The sequence below is a fragment of the Lithobates pipiens genome, unplaced genomic scaffold (assembly GCF_037356315.1).
Source record: "Lithobates pipiens isolate NorthernLeopardFrog02 unplaced genomic scaffold, aLitPip1_a1.2 Scaffold_19, whole genome shotgun sequence".
NCBI classification, from domain to species: domain Eukaryota; kingdom Metazoa; phylum Chordata; class Amphibia; order Anura; family Ranidae; genus Lithobates; species Lithobates pipiens.
The window spans coordinates 493,162,763-493,177,090 of NW_027507764.1; the positions used below are offsets into that span (position 1 = coordinate 493,162,763).

Here is a 14,328-nt window from a genome sequence, read left to right on the forward strand (position 1 = left end):
TTCAATAGAACGGACCTTACATTTTCATAGAAGGATGGCTTTAAAACAAAAGCCTGTGAGAAAAAAACATTACAGCCAGCAACAATTGGGAAATATGCCCTGATAAAAAAACACTTTTTTCCTGTAGAGCATGTGGATAAGGATAATGTGTAGAGAGGCTGCAGAACACGTGCAGCATTAAGATGTAGCAATTGATGAAAAAAGGTACAAATTCCCTCCCTTCACCCTTAAATACTCCAAGATTGACACCATTTTGCTACCTACAGGACTTTAATCCAGGTTTTTCATCTACTTTAACAGACTTGCCATTGCCTACAAACCACACTAATTTCTACGTATGTACTTAATCAGCAGCACATTGTTACTATAGCTGCTTTTCACACGTTTATAGTGAGGGGCTGTTTTATCCAAAAGCCCCTTTATTGGTCCTACTGAGCTAGCTGACCCAAGTTCAAAGGCCAATCACTGTATTATGATTATGAAGACTTCACTCTGGTGAATCTCACATTAGTGGGATCCACAAACCTCAAGCAGGTTTGTCAGAAACCCATGGTGGCAGTGAACCCGAACCTCATCCCTACTCTTTAGATTCAGTTCCTCTAACATTTTTGTTTTTCTGAATTTTTAAACTGTGTTTCAGAGTGTGCATTAACAGTGCTAGCACAATTGCAGCTCCAGGCATATAGAGACTGTTCTGTTTCAGAGTTCTGTTATAGCGTATTGCACACCATGCCCCACCTCTTCTAGACTAATCCTGTAAGTGGGAAGGAAGCTTATCCAAGGGCACTCATCTATGTTCACATTACACTGCAGCGATTCCAGCTCTCAGCTACACAGGCTCTGAAGCATAGTTAAAGTGAAACTTTGCTTCTCACATATTTCTTTCTGAAAAGTTTGAAGTGAGAAAAAAAAAAAATGCCATGCAGGAAAAGATATGTTAGTATGCTTTTTAAACAAATATCAAGCATAGGCTGCTCAGAAATAAAAGCATGGTGTCTCGGAAGAATCCCTATCTTGGAGTGGGCTCACAAGTACAACCTCCGACAGAACCTGATTCCTGACTGCATCTCCGGAACGATGCTGACAGTTCACCAAGTGGCACACGGTACTGTGACTATCTAGCTTTACTTTCTATTTGTGATATTGTGCAGTATTACGCTTTCTTGTAAAGCATGATAAGAAGCAGGAAACGACTAGCAATGAATAACTTCACCTTTGAGTAGGATTTCAGTAAGAAAGGACATTCCAGTTTTTATGAACACCTTTGTTTTCATTGTTTTTATTCTTTGTCTTTTATCTCTGATAAGTTCCCATGCACTTGTCTCATTTTCAGCCAGGGTTCAAGTGTTTTGAATAAACATTTTCTCTTTTAAAGTAAAGCATCTCTTAAAATAAATGTATAATGGCTTTGCTTATTTTCTTCTTTATGTATTCTGGTTAAGACTCAAAAATAAAATTAAAATCAATGTTTTTCAGGTGAATATGATATTGCATATGAATATTTTGTATTCTCACGTTCAGCCAACCAGTAAAATCTTAAGGCTTAGTTCTGCGTTTTCCTGTTCAACCTTATTTGCTTTGTTAAAAGATGCTTATTGTTAATAGAGGTCAATAGCTCAAGCTGAAATTTTTACATGCACATTATAACAAGCCTTCACTCATTACTATGGCTTTGCATGGTTGCAATCGTTCCTCTCTCCATAATATCTAAAGCTGCAATTTAACGTGGTTATAAATCCCCTTCATGAAATCTGACTGGGGCACATATATCTGTAGTGTTTACTTATCTCTCTCCAAAGTTCTAAGTCCAGAGTCTTTCTGCTGCTCCGTTCCTCTGTTATCAGCATGATAACTTCTGACAAGTTCTCAGACACAGGAGATAAAAGCAGCTGAAAATTTGTGTTGGGGAGGAGACTTAGAGACAGATAGACAGAGAGCTGGTCTATTCGTAGTACAGCTCTGCAAGTTTCTTCGTTCCTCTGCCTATGTGGAGGGGAGGTGCGTGCCTTTCCTCCAATCAGCTGTCACACAGTGTATGTCCAGACTCCACACCCACTGCTGAACATGAAGAACAATTTCTAACACAATGAGCACTTTCTAAAGAATGTAGAAAGCTGAAGACAGCAGATGTACAAGTAAAACTTATGTAAGGAGATTTGTTTCATCTCTGTGCATCATCTGAGGTTATTTACTTCACTGGGTATAGGAGAGGGTTTAGATCCACTTTAATTCCTTTATATTTTATATATATATATATATATATATATATATAGATATATATATATATATATATATATATATATATATTATGTGTCTAGCTCTCTTCCTCCTCCATTCATTTCTACTCCTGCAGCCCCCTGGGATATAAATATCACATTTCATAGGAGGTTTCAAGGAACCTTACAGGGGCAGGAGGACAGACCCAACACTGGAAGAGGGCAGACCTGACATACATCATGGAGGGGGGGGGGGTTGGGCTGGCTGAACCCAAAGGGGATAGCCAGGTACCCAATGACATCAATAAGAAGTTGGTGGCACAGTACCTGACATGTGGTGCTGTGGTGGGGGGAGGGGTGACAGACAACACTATGGCACAGTCCAGAACCCTCTATTGCGTAGACTTCCAACAAACAGTTATCTCGAGTTGCGAGAGGTAACGGCAAATCCCAGACATACCCCCCACATGTAGCACTAACCCCCGAAGGAGCTGCTGGTTTTATTTGGGCTTACCGTTACCTCACCTGCTTGCTTCTCCCAGGGGCTCCCATCACAGGGGTCCCCTTGGAAAGTAACCCAATTGATGTTGAATCCGACACTTAGTCCTTTTTTTAACATTTATTTAGGATAAACACAAAAGTCCTTGAATAGAGGGTCAAAGGATAAAGGGGGAATTCAGGCACCTAGTAATTGCGGGTTAGATGTATTGGTCAGATCCAGAGGACAAACAGCAACACAGACTGGATCCAGAAACCATTGGATAGGCCCCTCTCACTGACCTAGTAGCTGATGAGATGCTCAACAAAGTCTCTGCCATAGACTTGTCAATTAAACTCAGAAATCTTGGGAGTTTTGAAGAACTACCATACATTACCAGTTTCTTTCAGCCGATCCGGCGATACTGTATGGTTGTTGATCGGGTTGCGTCCTCTAACTGAGTTTCCAGGCTCCTCCAGAGACACCAGCCTTGCTCTCGGTCCTCTACTAGAAAAGTCCTCCCCTGGATACTCCAGTTTTCTTGGCTTCTCCCCGCAGTCGAGACAGCACAGGACCACTGCTGGATCAGTAGGCCCCAAGACTTTTCCTACCCTCTCAGTTGCAAAGCCTTGGGCCAGCCGGCCCCGAGGCACAAGACCATGTGACACAGAGCCCAGGCCAGGAGGGCCATGAGGTTGGGATAGCGGACCCCGGAAACAACCACCAAAAATGGCGTCGATACCTTAAATACCCTCTCCCAGAATGCACAGCAGGGAAGCCACTCCCACTGAGCTATTTCCGAGCAAGAGGTAGCATTCAATATATCCAGCCTGCTGCATTTCCACACTTACTGGCGGTGACAGCGACACCTACGATCAAGTGGGAACCAGTGCAACCCAGCTGGACTGGCACAGAAACCAGAACTTTTAGGAAAAATTAGCCTGAGCACAACTGCAGCTTCAGACAACTAAATGTGAAAAAAATAATAGGGTCTGCCCATTAGGAGCAGGGCACAACATATGCTTTTGTGGATACCAGCAATGAGAGGGGTAAAGGGGGGTACATACACACATGGGGGCTGAAGTTCCTCTAATAAATCAGAAGAGTGTCCTCTCTTTCTCTCTTCCCTAATTGGCTGCTTCTGAAATTCTGTGAAGTTCCCTGAAATGTGTGCTATGCTTTCTTTTTAGAAAACTGTACTCTGGGAATCCTTTGTCACAGCTGTTTTCTGTATTTTTTTTTGTAAAACAAAAGAAAGCTATAGACATAGAAAAAATATTGTACGCCAGCTTACAGCTGTAATAAACCTAAAACGAAAAAAGTATTATGTAAAAAGAGAAGGGGTAATTGGGACTTTAATCGAGGCATGTGGGTGTATTTAATAATTTGTATGGAATGTAAATAAGTTAAGTGTCACAATCCCAGGGGGTAGTTCATGATAGTCATATTGATACACATGACCCAATAGTATAATAAATCCAGCTGTCAATCCAGGTAACTTAGAACTCTCACCTCTCCTTTCCCTCCATCTCTTTCACCCTAACTCATTCACACTCACCCATACACACACAAACATGATCCCACACACTGACACTAACATTTACATTCACACATATCACACATCCATACACACATTTACATTCATACATTGTAACTCCGTCACTTCACTTTGATAATAATTATTTTACTTGTATCAATCACACAACACGTGTATTAACTACACCTATCTCTAGGTGTATATATAATTAGATTATATTTGTTTTCTTGTCTTTGGCCAGTAACATACCTCCTGTAAGTAAGTAAGACAGAACACTGGGATACCCGCGATCGTCTCACGGTGAGGAAGAATGGGGAGGTGCTAATATAAACAAGCATCTCCTCATTCTGCCTAGGGACACTATCACTGATCAGCTCTCCCTGTAATCGGGAGCGCTGATCAGTGACGTGTCACAGATAGCCCCTCCCCCCACAGTTAGAATCACTCCCTAGGACACACTTAGCCCCTACAGTGCCACCTAGTGCCTAACCCCTTCACTGCCAGTGAAATTTTTACAGTAATTAATGCAATTTTTTAGCATTGATTGCTGTATTAATGCCAATGGTCCCAAAAATATGTCAAAATTGTCCAATGTGTCCGCCATAATGTCGCAGTCACGATAAATATCGTTGATCGCCACCATTACTAGTTAAAAAAAAAATTATCAATAGAAATGCCATAAAACTATACCCTATTCTGTAGACGCTATAACTTTTGCGCAAACCAATCAATAAACGCTTATTGCGATTTTTTTTACAAAAAATATGTAGAAGAATACATATCGGCCTAAACTGAGGGAAAAAAAAGGAAAAATTTATTATCAAATACTTACCATAATTTTCCTTTCCTGATGGACTCCGTGGCAGCCTATGTGTGGGTTAACCCTGCCTCCTCTCCAATGCTATAGGACCCTTATTCCCATAAATGAGAGCTCACCGCTAAGTACTGCATTCCGTAGATTGGCCTACTCTTTGACCGATGGGTGGGAACTCCGTCTGCCATGGAGTCCATCAGGAAAGGAAAATTACGGTAAGTATTTGATAATAAATTTTCCTTTTTCCTGACAGACTCCATGGCAGCCTCCATTTGGGAAATAACTAGCCAATTATATGGTTGGGTATGCTGAACAGCAATAAGTTTTAATTTGATCCATCAACCGACAGGATTTATAACCAAAGTTCACAGAAGATAGCAAAGCAGGCTCATTATAGTAATGTGATAATAAAGTTTTAACAGAGGCCCATGAAGCCACCTTGTAGATCACGTCTAGAGTCACATGCTGGGCTGCTGGTCATGAAGCCGCTATACATCTGGTGGAACGTGCCATCACTGCTTCCAGAGGAGCCAGGCCCCTAGTTCTAAAAGGCTGATGAACTGGATGATCCAGGCCGCAGTTGTTCTGGTCAAAGCTCGATTCAGTTTGTTACTGCCAAAATGCAGTTAGGCAGAGCGTCTAAAGCAGGGGTGCTCAACCTGTGGCTCTCCAGCTGTTGCGGAACTACAAGTCCCATGAGGCATAGCAATACTCCGACAGCCACAAGCATGACACCCAGAGGCAGAGGCATAATGGGACTTGTAGTTTTGCAACAGCTGGAGAGCCACAGGTTGAGCACCCCTGGTCTAAAGGGTAAGAAGTAGCTTGCAGGTATACCTTCAGAATTTCGCCTAAGTCCAGAAGATGAACTAACTTTAGTGGACTCCTACATTCAGGACTCCTGGTCCTGAATGTAGGTAGGACGATCTCCCGGTTCTTATGAAACCTTGAGGTAATTTTTGGATTTGAGCTGAGCATAGGAATAAGGACCATCCGGATTGCAAAGAAGGACAGAATTCAGGGACGCGTCCTCTGAGACCCTCTTGGCCAAGGTAACGGCTACAAGGAAAGTGATTTCCAAATAGAAAGCGGGAGGACCACGTATTAAGAGTTCAGACAGTGAGTTGAGGACAAAAGGAAGATTCCAATTGGGGAAACTTGGTCTTCTGTGAGGGCTGAATTTAAACTCCTTACGGAACAACTGCTGGATTGTAGGGTGGACAACCCACGAAGTTCCGAAGAAGGCCGACAAGGCTGAGACTTGGACTGTAAGAGAGCTGATGGATAGAGATAAATCTAAGCCAGAATAAAGAAAGCTGGAGATATCCTGAGCTTTTGGATTTCTACCTAATCTGCCCGAAGAATATGAGACTCGACAGTCTTGGCCCATCTTCTTCTATCTATCTAATTCATGCTTGTCCCCGTAGAGCTCATGAGAGTGGAAATCACCCTTGAAGAGCAAGGACAAGTGTGCAGGACTGGCCCTTGAGAAAGAAAATTGGGCCCGAGAGGGAGAGGCAATGGATCCCGGAAGCTGAGCTGGCACAGGAGGGGAAATCAAGGTTTGTTTGGTAAGTAAGGAGCTACTGCCACCATTTTGAACGCTTCCGCATAAGGACTTCGAAAGAACCTAAGGTTATTGGGAGCAGTGGAAAGGCGTATGCCCTCTTGGATGACCGAGATCTTCCCCACTGGAAGAGAGATGGTGCTTTCCTCTGTAAAAAATTGGGCCCCAAAGAACATCAGGCGCTGGACTGGTTCTAGGTAGCTTTTCCCAGATTTAGGAGCCACCCGAAAATGGTCAAGGTGGAGATTACCCGTTCCCTGTGAACCAGCAACTAGACTTTGTCTTGGGACAGCAACAGGAGGTCGTCCATAAACCATTTTCTATTTGTGTTAAGAAGAGGGGGAAGTATACTCCCTGGAATTTTATGTCCCTTGGGACGTGTACCACTGCTCCCTGAGACTACAGTGAGTCCACGTAGGACAGTAACGTCTGCTTCTGCTCTTCCGACTGAGTTAGCAGAGTGGAATAAATCTGCGTGGAGGAGTACGAGCCTCCCCACCTGAACTGTCTGGGCTGGCGTAACCCAAACGATTTAGCCGGTTCACAACCACCGGACACCTGGTTCTTATCGGGTTTTTTGGAAGGACACTTGCCCTCTGCTCCAATCCTTTCAGAAGTCCCGGCAGGCCTTTAAGAGCAAGCTTCTCTCGAGTGTTCAGCACCTTGTGTACTGGGGACTTTTTGGACTAAGCAGACCCCTATCCTGGAAAAGGCGTAACTATAAGGCCCATTGAACCGCAACCGAGGACGATTTAGTCCAAGCCAACAGCTCCTTAACTGCTGAACTTTTGGAGAACTCTTCTGAAAACTCCCCTGAGTACGAGACTATGTTCTCTGTCCAGGCTTTCATTCTTGAGGTCTTAATTCATTTTCTCTCAAGCCTGTCCAGAAGAACACAGCATCTTTTAAAGATAGAGTAATCTGTTTTGCCAGATGCAACAATGCTGCATCAATGAGGGGAGTGTTTCCCAGGCACTTCACTTCTTCTGCCTTGAAGGGATACAATCTAGAGGTTTTGCTTGACATAGAAGTTCTCTTGTCCACCTTGCTCCACACCTCATCCTTTAAATCCTTAAGGAGCAAAATGAGAGAGTGCGTTCTTTCTCCAGGTGCTTAAAGAACTACTTTGCTTAGCCGTGGGGTGGAAGGGTCTACCCACTTAAAGGCTTCCATACAGACCAGGACAAATGCAGACCAGGCCGGGGGATCTGCTGCTCATAGTCTGCGGGAATTCCCATTCCGACAGGAGATGGCAGACCTTTAAATCCCCCACCTGAGTGATGTCACTGCCCCCCCCACCTCGCGCATGCATTGTAGGAGACAGCCGAACGACGACAGCAGGCCTGTCAGACCATCCGACCCTCCACGCACGTGCGAGTCAAGACACAGAAGCGTTCCAAGCGCCGCAAGGGGAAACGGAGGCACCGGAAAGTACAGGAGTACTGGGAGGGACAAACAGATAATAGAACCACAAAACATGAACAAAGAGACAACTGCCATGGGAAGAAACAAAAAGTTGCAGACCTTGCCAGCCGTTGATGCGTCCACCTTCAGGTATACCGAGGCAACCTTCCCTCCATCACTGGGGTATCTAGTGCCACAAAAAGCTACTAGCCTGCTCATAGCTGGGCCCTGAGCTGCACTGCATGAATGGTATGCTGGATTCTGGAAACATTCCGACAGGACGCCAACAGGAACAATCGGGATGTAGGCCCATGGAGGAGGACAAAAAAGGAATGCAGTACCTAATAGTGAGCTCTCATTTATGGCAATGGGGTCCTATAGCATTGGAGAGGAGGAAGGGTTAACCCACATGTAAGCTGCCATGGAGTCTGTCAGGAAATGTGTTTTTAAATATTTATTGGGGATATATCAATTATAGCAAAAAGTTAAAAATAATGCTTTTTTTTTCCAAAATTGTTTTTGCTTTTTTTTTGTTTATAAAGCAAAAAATAAAAACCGCAGAGGTGATCAAATACCACCAAAAGAAAGCTCTATTTGTGGGGAAAAAAGAACATACATTTTGTTTGAGAGCCATGTCACATGACTGCGCAATTGTCAGTTAAATCGACGCAGTGCCAAATCGCAAAAAGTGCTCTGGCCAGGAAGGGGGTAAATTCTTCGGGGGTTGAAGTGGTTAAGTGCACAATTACTTTAGCAAGATTTCCTTTCACTTTGCGTTACATCTTCAGAATGTAGTGGGACACAGGCAGCAAAAAGTAAAACTATGGAGGTTTTAACTAGTGATGGACTAACTTCCGACGGGACGTTTCGCCAACGCGAACAGCGAACGCGGCCAAAAGTTTTGCGAACCGCAAAGTTTGCGGCGGACCCCATTGACTTTAATGGCAGGCGAATCTTAAAAACCTCCAGGTCATATTTTCAGCCACAAAATACTTACTAGCTGTGCACACATAGTCCAACAACGTGGACACTGACATAACAAAAGTATTAAGTGAATCTGGGATCGACAACGACAAGCATTCTTTTTTTATCTGTGAAATTTTGACAATTCAGGACTCAGGAGTGCATGAAGGCCATGGAGGAGAGGCAAGGTCAGGGCAGGCTATGAAGGGGCTGCAGGAGATGATCAGTGCCACAGTCAGGGCAGCGCAGTCCTGTGCCAGTGTCCCAGTGTGCCAACCTGTGCTTGAGCCCCTCCCTCTGCCCGGCCCTTACCCCCACCTTTGCAGGGCTCCATTGCGGTGGTCCGGAGGTGCCAGTCCAGTGCTGATCCTCAGCCATGGTGCTGGCACTGCCTGCTGATTGGCTTCTCCGATGCTATCTCCCTCACTGTCTGAAACCATCACACGATAGAGACTGAGCACTGACACCAGCACCATGATAGAGAGCACTGACACCAGCACCGTGATAGAGAGCACTTGTCAGGTCACCTTGAGGCCAGGTGACAGATGCACACCGTAGGGATTAGGAGTGCACCGCAAGGTTGTGGACCCTACGGCTGACTGCTGCTGACAGAGGTCAAGGTGATACGAAGGCAGGGCCGCCAGAACAACAAGATGGATCCCACCGGGGATAGAGCGTAAGATTCCCTGGGGCGCGGAGTCTAAGAGCCAGCAGGTGTTCACCAGAGCCTCGAGTGGTGAGGATGGACTTGGCTGCAACTGGCTGCAGGTCGCGACCCCCAGGGTCCCCCAGCTCGCACCCACAGTAGGCAACAGGAGGATTGGATGGTGAGGGACAAAGCCAAGGTCGGGGCCACAAGCAGACAAGAATAGTCGGGGACACGCCAAAAGGTCAGGATCACAGGCAAACAGGGATGGTCAAGGACACGCCAAAGTCGGGAACGGAATAACAGCAGAGCACAGGAAGCTAACACACAAAGGTTGATCAGCCGGGCTGGCCTGCGGTGCACAGGTTAATATAGAGCTCTCTGATAGGAACTAGGGTGGGGCCATGCCAGAAGATGGATTATAAAAGCAGTCAGGTGAGGGTCGGCTGGTCTCTAGAAATGAACACATGGAGACAGGTAAGCAGATGAACTCTATTGCATAACCATGACAGCACTGACACCAGCACCGTGATAGAAAGCACTGACACCAGCACCGTGATAGAGAGCACTGCCACCAGCACTGAGATAGAGAGCACTGACACCAGCACCGAGATAGAGAGCACTGACACCAGCACCGTGATAGAGAGCACTGACACCAGCACCGAGATAGAGAGCACTGACACCACACCAGCACCATGATAGAGAGCACTGACACCAGCACCGTGATAGAAAGCACTGACACCAGCACCGTGATAGAAAGCACTGACACCAGCACCGTTATAGAGAGCACTGTTGGTGGTAGTGTCTTTGGGGGTGCACACAGCAGAGAGTGAAGAGGGTGCAGAAGAGTAAGGCTGAGCGAGCCACTCAACCAAGTCTGGTGCGTCCTTTGACGTAATCGCACGCACCTTCTTCAATTTGCCACTTTGGCTCAAGTCTGTTGCTCCTGCCCTACCCCTACCCCCCCAGCGGAAGGGCCTGCCTCTTCCTCTGCCTGTCCTTTTTTAAATGACCCTGTGACAAAAGTGTCTAGAGAAGTGCAGTATGTATGTCATTTTTGGGGGCCACTTGTCTATCACACCAGTTATAATACTTTTTTTTTAAATTGTGTTTGTCACTCTTTGTAGTATCATTGCAGAACCGCTCAGAAGTCACAATGCTGCACAGTGGAAATGCACTATACTATGCTTTCTATATGTGCAAGTATTTTATATGTGTATTACACCCCTATATACTGCACACCAAATAGTACACCTATACCAGTCCTTAAAAGGACCTTTGTGGACCTAGTAGCTAGTGATTTGCAGACTGTCCCTCAGTCCCTACACTGATAAAAGACAGCTGCAGAATCGGTGAGCAGTCGGCTTTCTATATTTGAAAGAAAGTATATTATACGTGTACAACCCTATATACTGTACACCTATACCAGTCCTTAAAAGGACCTTTGTGGACCTAATAGTAATAGCTAGTGATTAAACTGACTGTCCCTGCTCCACACAGCGTCCTGTCCCTACACTGACAAAAGACAGCTGCAGAATCGGTCAGCAGTGCACTCAGCAATCACCAGCACAGCAGTCAGCAGCAGTGCATCAGAACCCTATATACTGTACACCTATACCAGTCCTTAAAAGGACTTTTGTGGACCTAATAGCTAGTGATTTGTGTCAATACAGTCTGTCCCTGCTCCACACAGCAACCTCTCCCTACACTGACAAAAGACAGAATGTAAAATGGCCGCCAGATCAGGTCTATTTATAAGGTAGGGGGAATGTCCAATTGTCCATGTGCTGAAATGTCTCAATTGGCTGTCCTGTACCCCATGATGGATGTGTCATCATGGGTCAAAGTTCTTTCACAATGTAAACGCATATGTCCGCCGGGCAAACAGCGCCAGAAGTCCGCGGGTTTGGCAAATCGCGAACATGCAAAATTCGCCGCGAACCCACCGCTGGGCGAACCGCAAGCCCATCCCTAGTTTTAACTATTCCCTACTCTGTCCAAAACAAAAAAAAGTTTGGTCATTAGAATATTGTGAACATACAATTCATTATTGATCTCTTTGGATCTAGTGACTTGAAATAACGGAACAACATTTTCCTCATTTAGATTAATAAGATGCATTGAAACACAAATTTTGTCTCAAGTGCTAATTTTTGTTTTGGCTCCATAGGCCTGGCTTTTGCTGTGATGTCATCGGTTCACCCAATGTTTGGATTATATGGGTCTGTGTTCCCACCATTGATCTACGCCATATTTGGCATGGGCCGTCATGTTTCCACAGGTGAGACCTAAGAGTTACAGAAGCAGAATGTACCCAAGTATAAGAAAGAACTTGAATGCCTTTTGCCTTCACTGGTTGAGATTTTGGACTGTCCAACAGGATCAAGTATTGGTCATCGATCCTCAGGAAAGGCATTGAATTAAAAAGATTTTAGCAACAGGCAACAAAATTAAAAGGGAGTGTGAAAGACCTCATAAATGAGGATCGGTTACATAGATAACAGTATTCACTTTGGAGAAGAGGGGATATGATTACAATGAACAAATAAATCAAAGGTGACTTCAGTAACTGTTTACTCTAAGGTCCCTGAAGAGGACACTCTGCCACAATTTGAAGTTAGAAGAAAGGAGCTTTAATCTCAGATTGGGGAAAGGGTTCTTTACTGTTAGGGCATTAAAAATGTGAAGAATATACAGAGCTATGGGAACTGTTAACAAATAAAAATCACACTATGCAACAATAGCATTTTTACTTTGTTCTCTCTCTTCTTCTAAATTCCATACCCTGTTAAAGAACGATGTCTATAGTTACCTACTCTGAGGGTGCTCCACTCAGGGTCACATGATTGGTTCCTAGCGCCAGTCTCAATGTAGAGGAGGGACTGCCGACAAAGAATGCCCTATAGTAAGCCTATGGGTGTCATCACCACGTAGGAATTGCAGCCATTGCCAACGATCTCTCCTCTTCACTGAATCCGGCCACTGGGGAGATCACATGACCAGACTGGAGCGCCTCCAGAATATGTAAGTTTAGTCATCTTTCCTTTACAGTGTATAGGGCTTGGAATGGGGGTGGAAGCAGGTTTAAGTTTAGGTAGGACTTGACTGGGCTTATACTTTCATATTCACATGAAACTAGGGGCACATTTGTTAGTTTTCAGCCCTCATTGATTTGGCTACAGTAAACAAATCCCATTGGTTGTAGTTTTAACACAGATGTTGGAGTTCACACAAGCTTAACAATATGAAATGTTTTCACATTTCCAAGCTAAATGCGCATTCATATTTCTACACACAGGTTACCACATACAGTATGTTAAAGCTGAACTCCAGGCACAAAAATGCCCACTATCTTTGGCAATAGCCATTAAGCATATAAAGCGGAAAATGGAACTTTCACTTTAAGCACGCCTCACCCCCTTACATGCCAGTGCGTACCCAGCTATGAAGCCGCAAGCTGTCACAGCCGGGTGCCCACACTTGCAATGATGGCAGGGGAGAGGAGCGAGGCTTTGAGCGGCCGCATTGCTGGACCGTGGGACAGGTGAGGGTCTGTTTATTAAAAGTCAGCAGCTACAAAAGTGAAAGTTCCATTTTTGGGTGGAACTCCACTTTAAATCCACTTTGTGTGCACCAAATACCTTTGCAAACCCAGATATTACCTTCTGAATGTAGCAGTAACATCATCACTGTTCTGTACATAGCCTGTGCATAAACCAAGCAGGCTCCACCCACTACAAGCAGCCTGCAGAACACTACAGGAGGGGCGGAGACAAGACCAGCCACTCTATACAAGGAGAGAGAAGCGTCTGCTCAGAGGTAAAGTTTCACACTGGATTAATGCCTCTTGTATTTAGGCAATATTTGCTAATCCCAGAGGTCAGATTTAAAGAAGTGGTAAAGGCTAAAAGTTTTTTTACCTTCATGCATTCTATGCTTGAAGGTAAAAAAACTTCTGTGTGCCGTTCCCTCCACAGTTGGCCCCCACCCATACTCACCTGAGCCCCCTCTTGATTCTGCAATGTGCATGGGAACTACAGCTGTCTTGGGTCTCTCTCTCCTCATTGGCTGAGACAGAATTATCTCTCACTGCTGTCAATCACAGCCAGTGAGACAAAAAAAGGGGCATGGCTATATGTGTCATATCAATGCATAGTGTGGGGCTCGGGAGTGAGCATGCACCTGTGCCCCCATAGCAAATGGCTTGCTATTGGAGCAATGGTCAAGGGGGGGAGGAGCCAGGAGCGCCGGTGAGAGACCCGGGAAGAAGAGGATTGGGGCTGCTCTGTGTAAAAGAAGGTACACAGAGCAGGTAAGTATGACATGTTTGTTATTTTTTGTTTTTAAAAAAAACCAAACCTTTAATTAAACTTTGAGGGTGGATCTACCTGCCTTGGACACATGTTAAAGAGGAAGTAAACCCTGATGAGTTTACTTCCTCTTTCATTCCCTGCAAAGGCAAAGCATAATGGACTACTATGCATCGCATAGTAGTCCATTATGTGTCACTTACCTGACACAGGAGCCAGCGAAGTCACCGCTGTCCCCTGTAGTCTGGCGCATCCATCTTCTCGGTGGGTCTCGCAGCTCCGCCGCTGTCATTCGGCGAAGCCGCGATGACGTCACTCCCGCGCATGCGCACGGGAGCCGAGACGCGCGGCATCTTCGTTATCGAGAATGCCACGCTCAGTGCGCCTGCGCAC

At 45.2% G+C, this 14,328-nt stretch overlaps 1 protein-coding gene across 3 annotated transcripts in view; it reads left to right on the forward strand.

Moving 5' to 3' along the window:
* The first annotated feature begins 737 nt into the window (after positions 1-737).
* SLC26A7 (solute carrier family 26 member 7) overlaps positions 738-14,328 on the forward strand; it is a 129,789-nt gene continuing 116,198 nt past the window's right edge. For 2 of the 3 annotated variants that reach the window (XM_077493012.1, XM_077493014.1), the window contains exons 1-2: positions 741-1,105; positions 11,796-11,906. In XM_077493012.1, coding sequence (XP_077349138.1) covers positions 916-1,105; positions 11,796-11,906 — 301 coding nt within the window. In that variant the 5' untranslated portion in view covers positions 741-915. Of the gene's footprint in view, positions 1,106-11,795; positions 11,907-14,328 lie in introns of all 3 variants that reach the window. The other variant, XM_077493013.1, reaches the window with a different exon arrangement.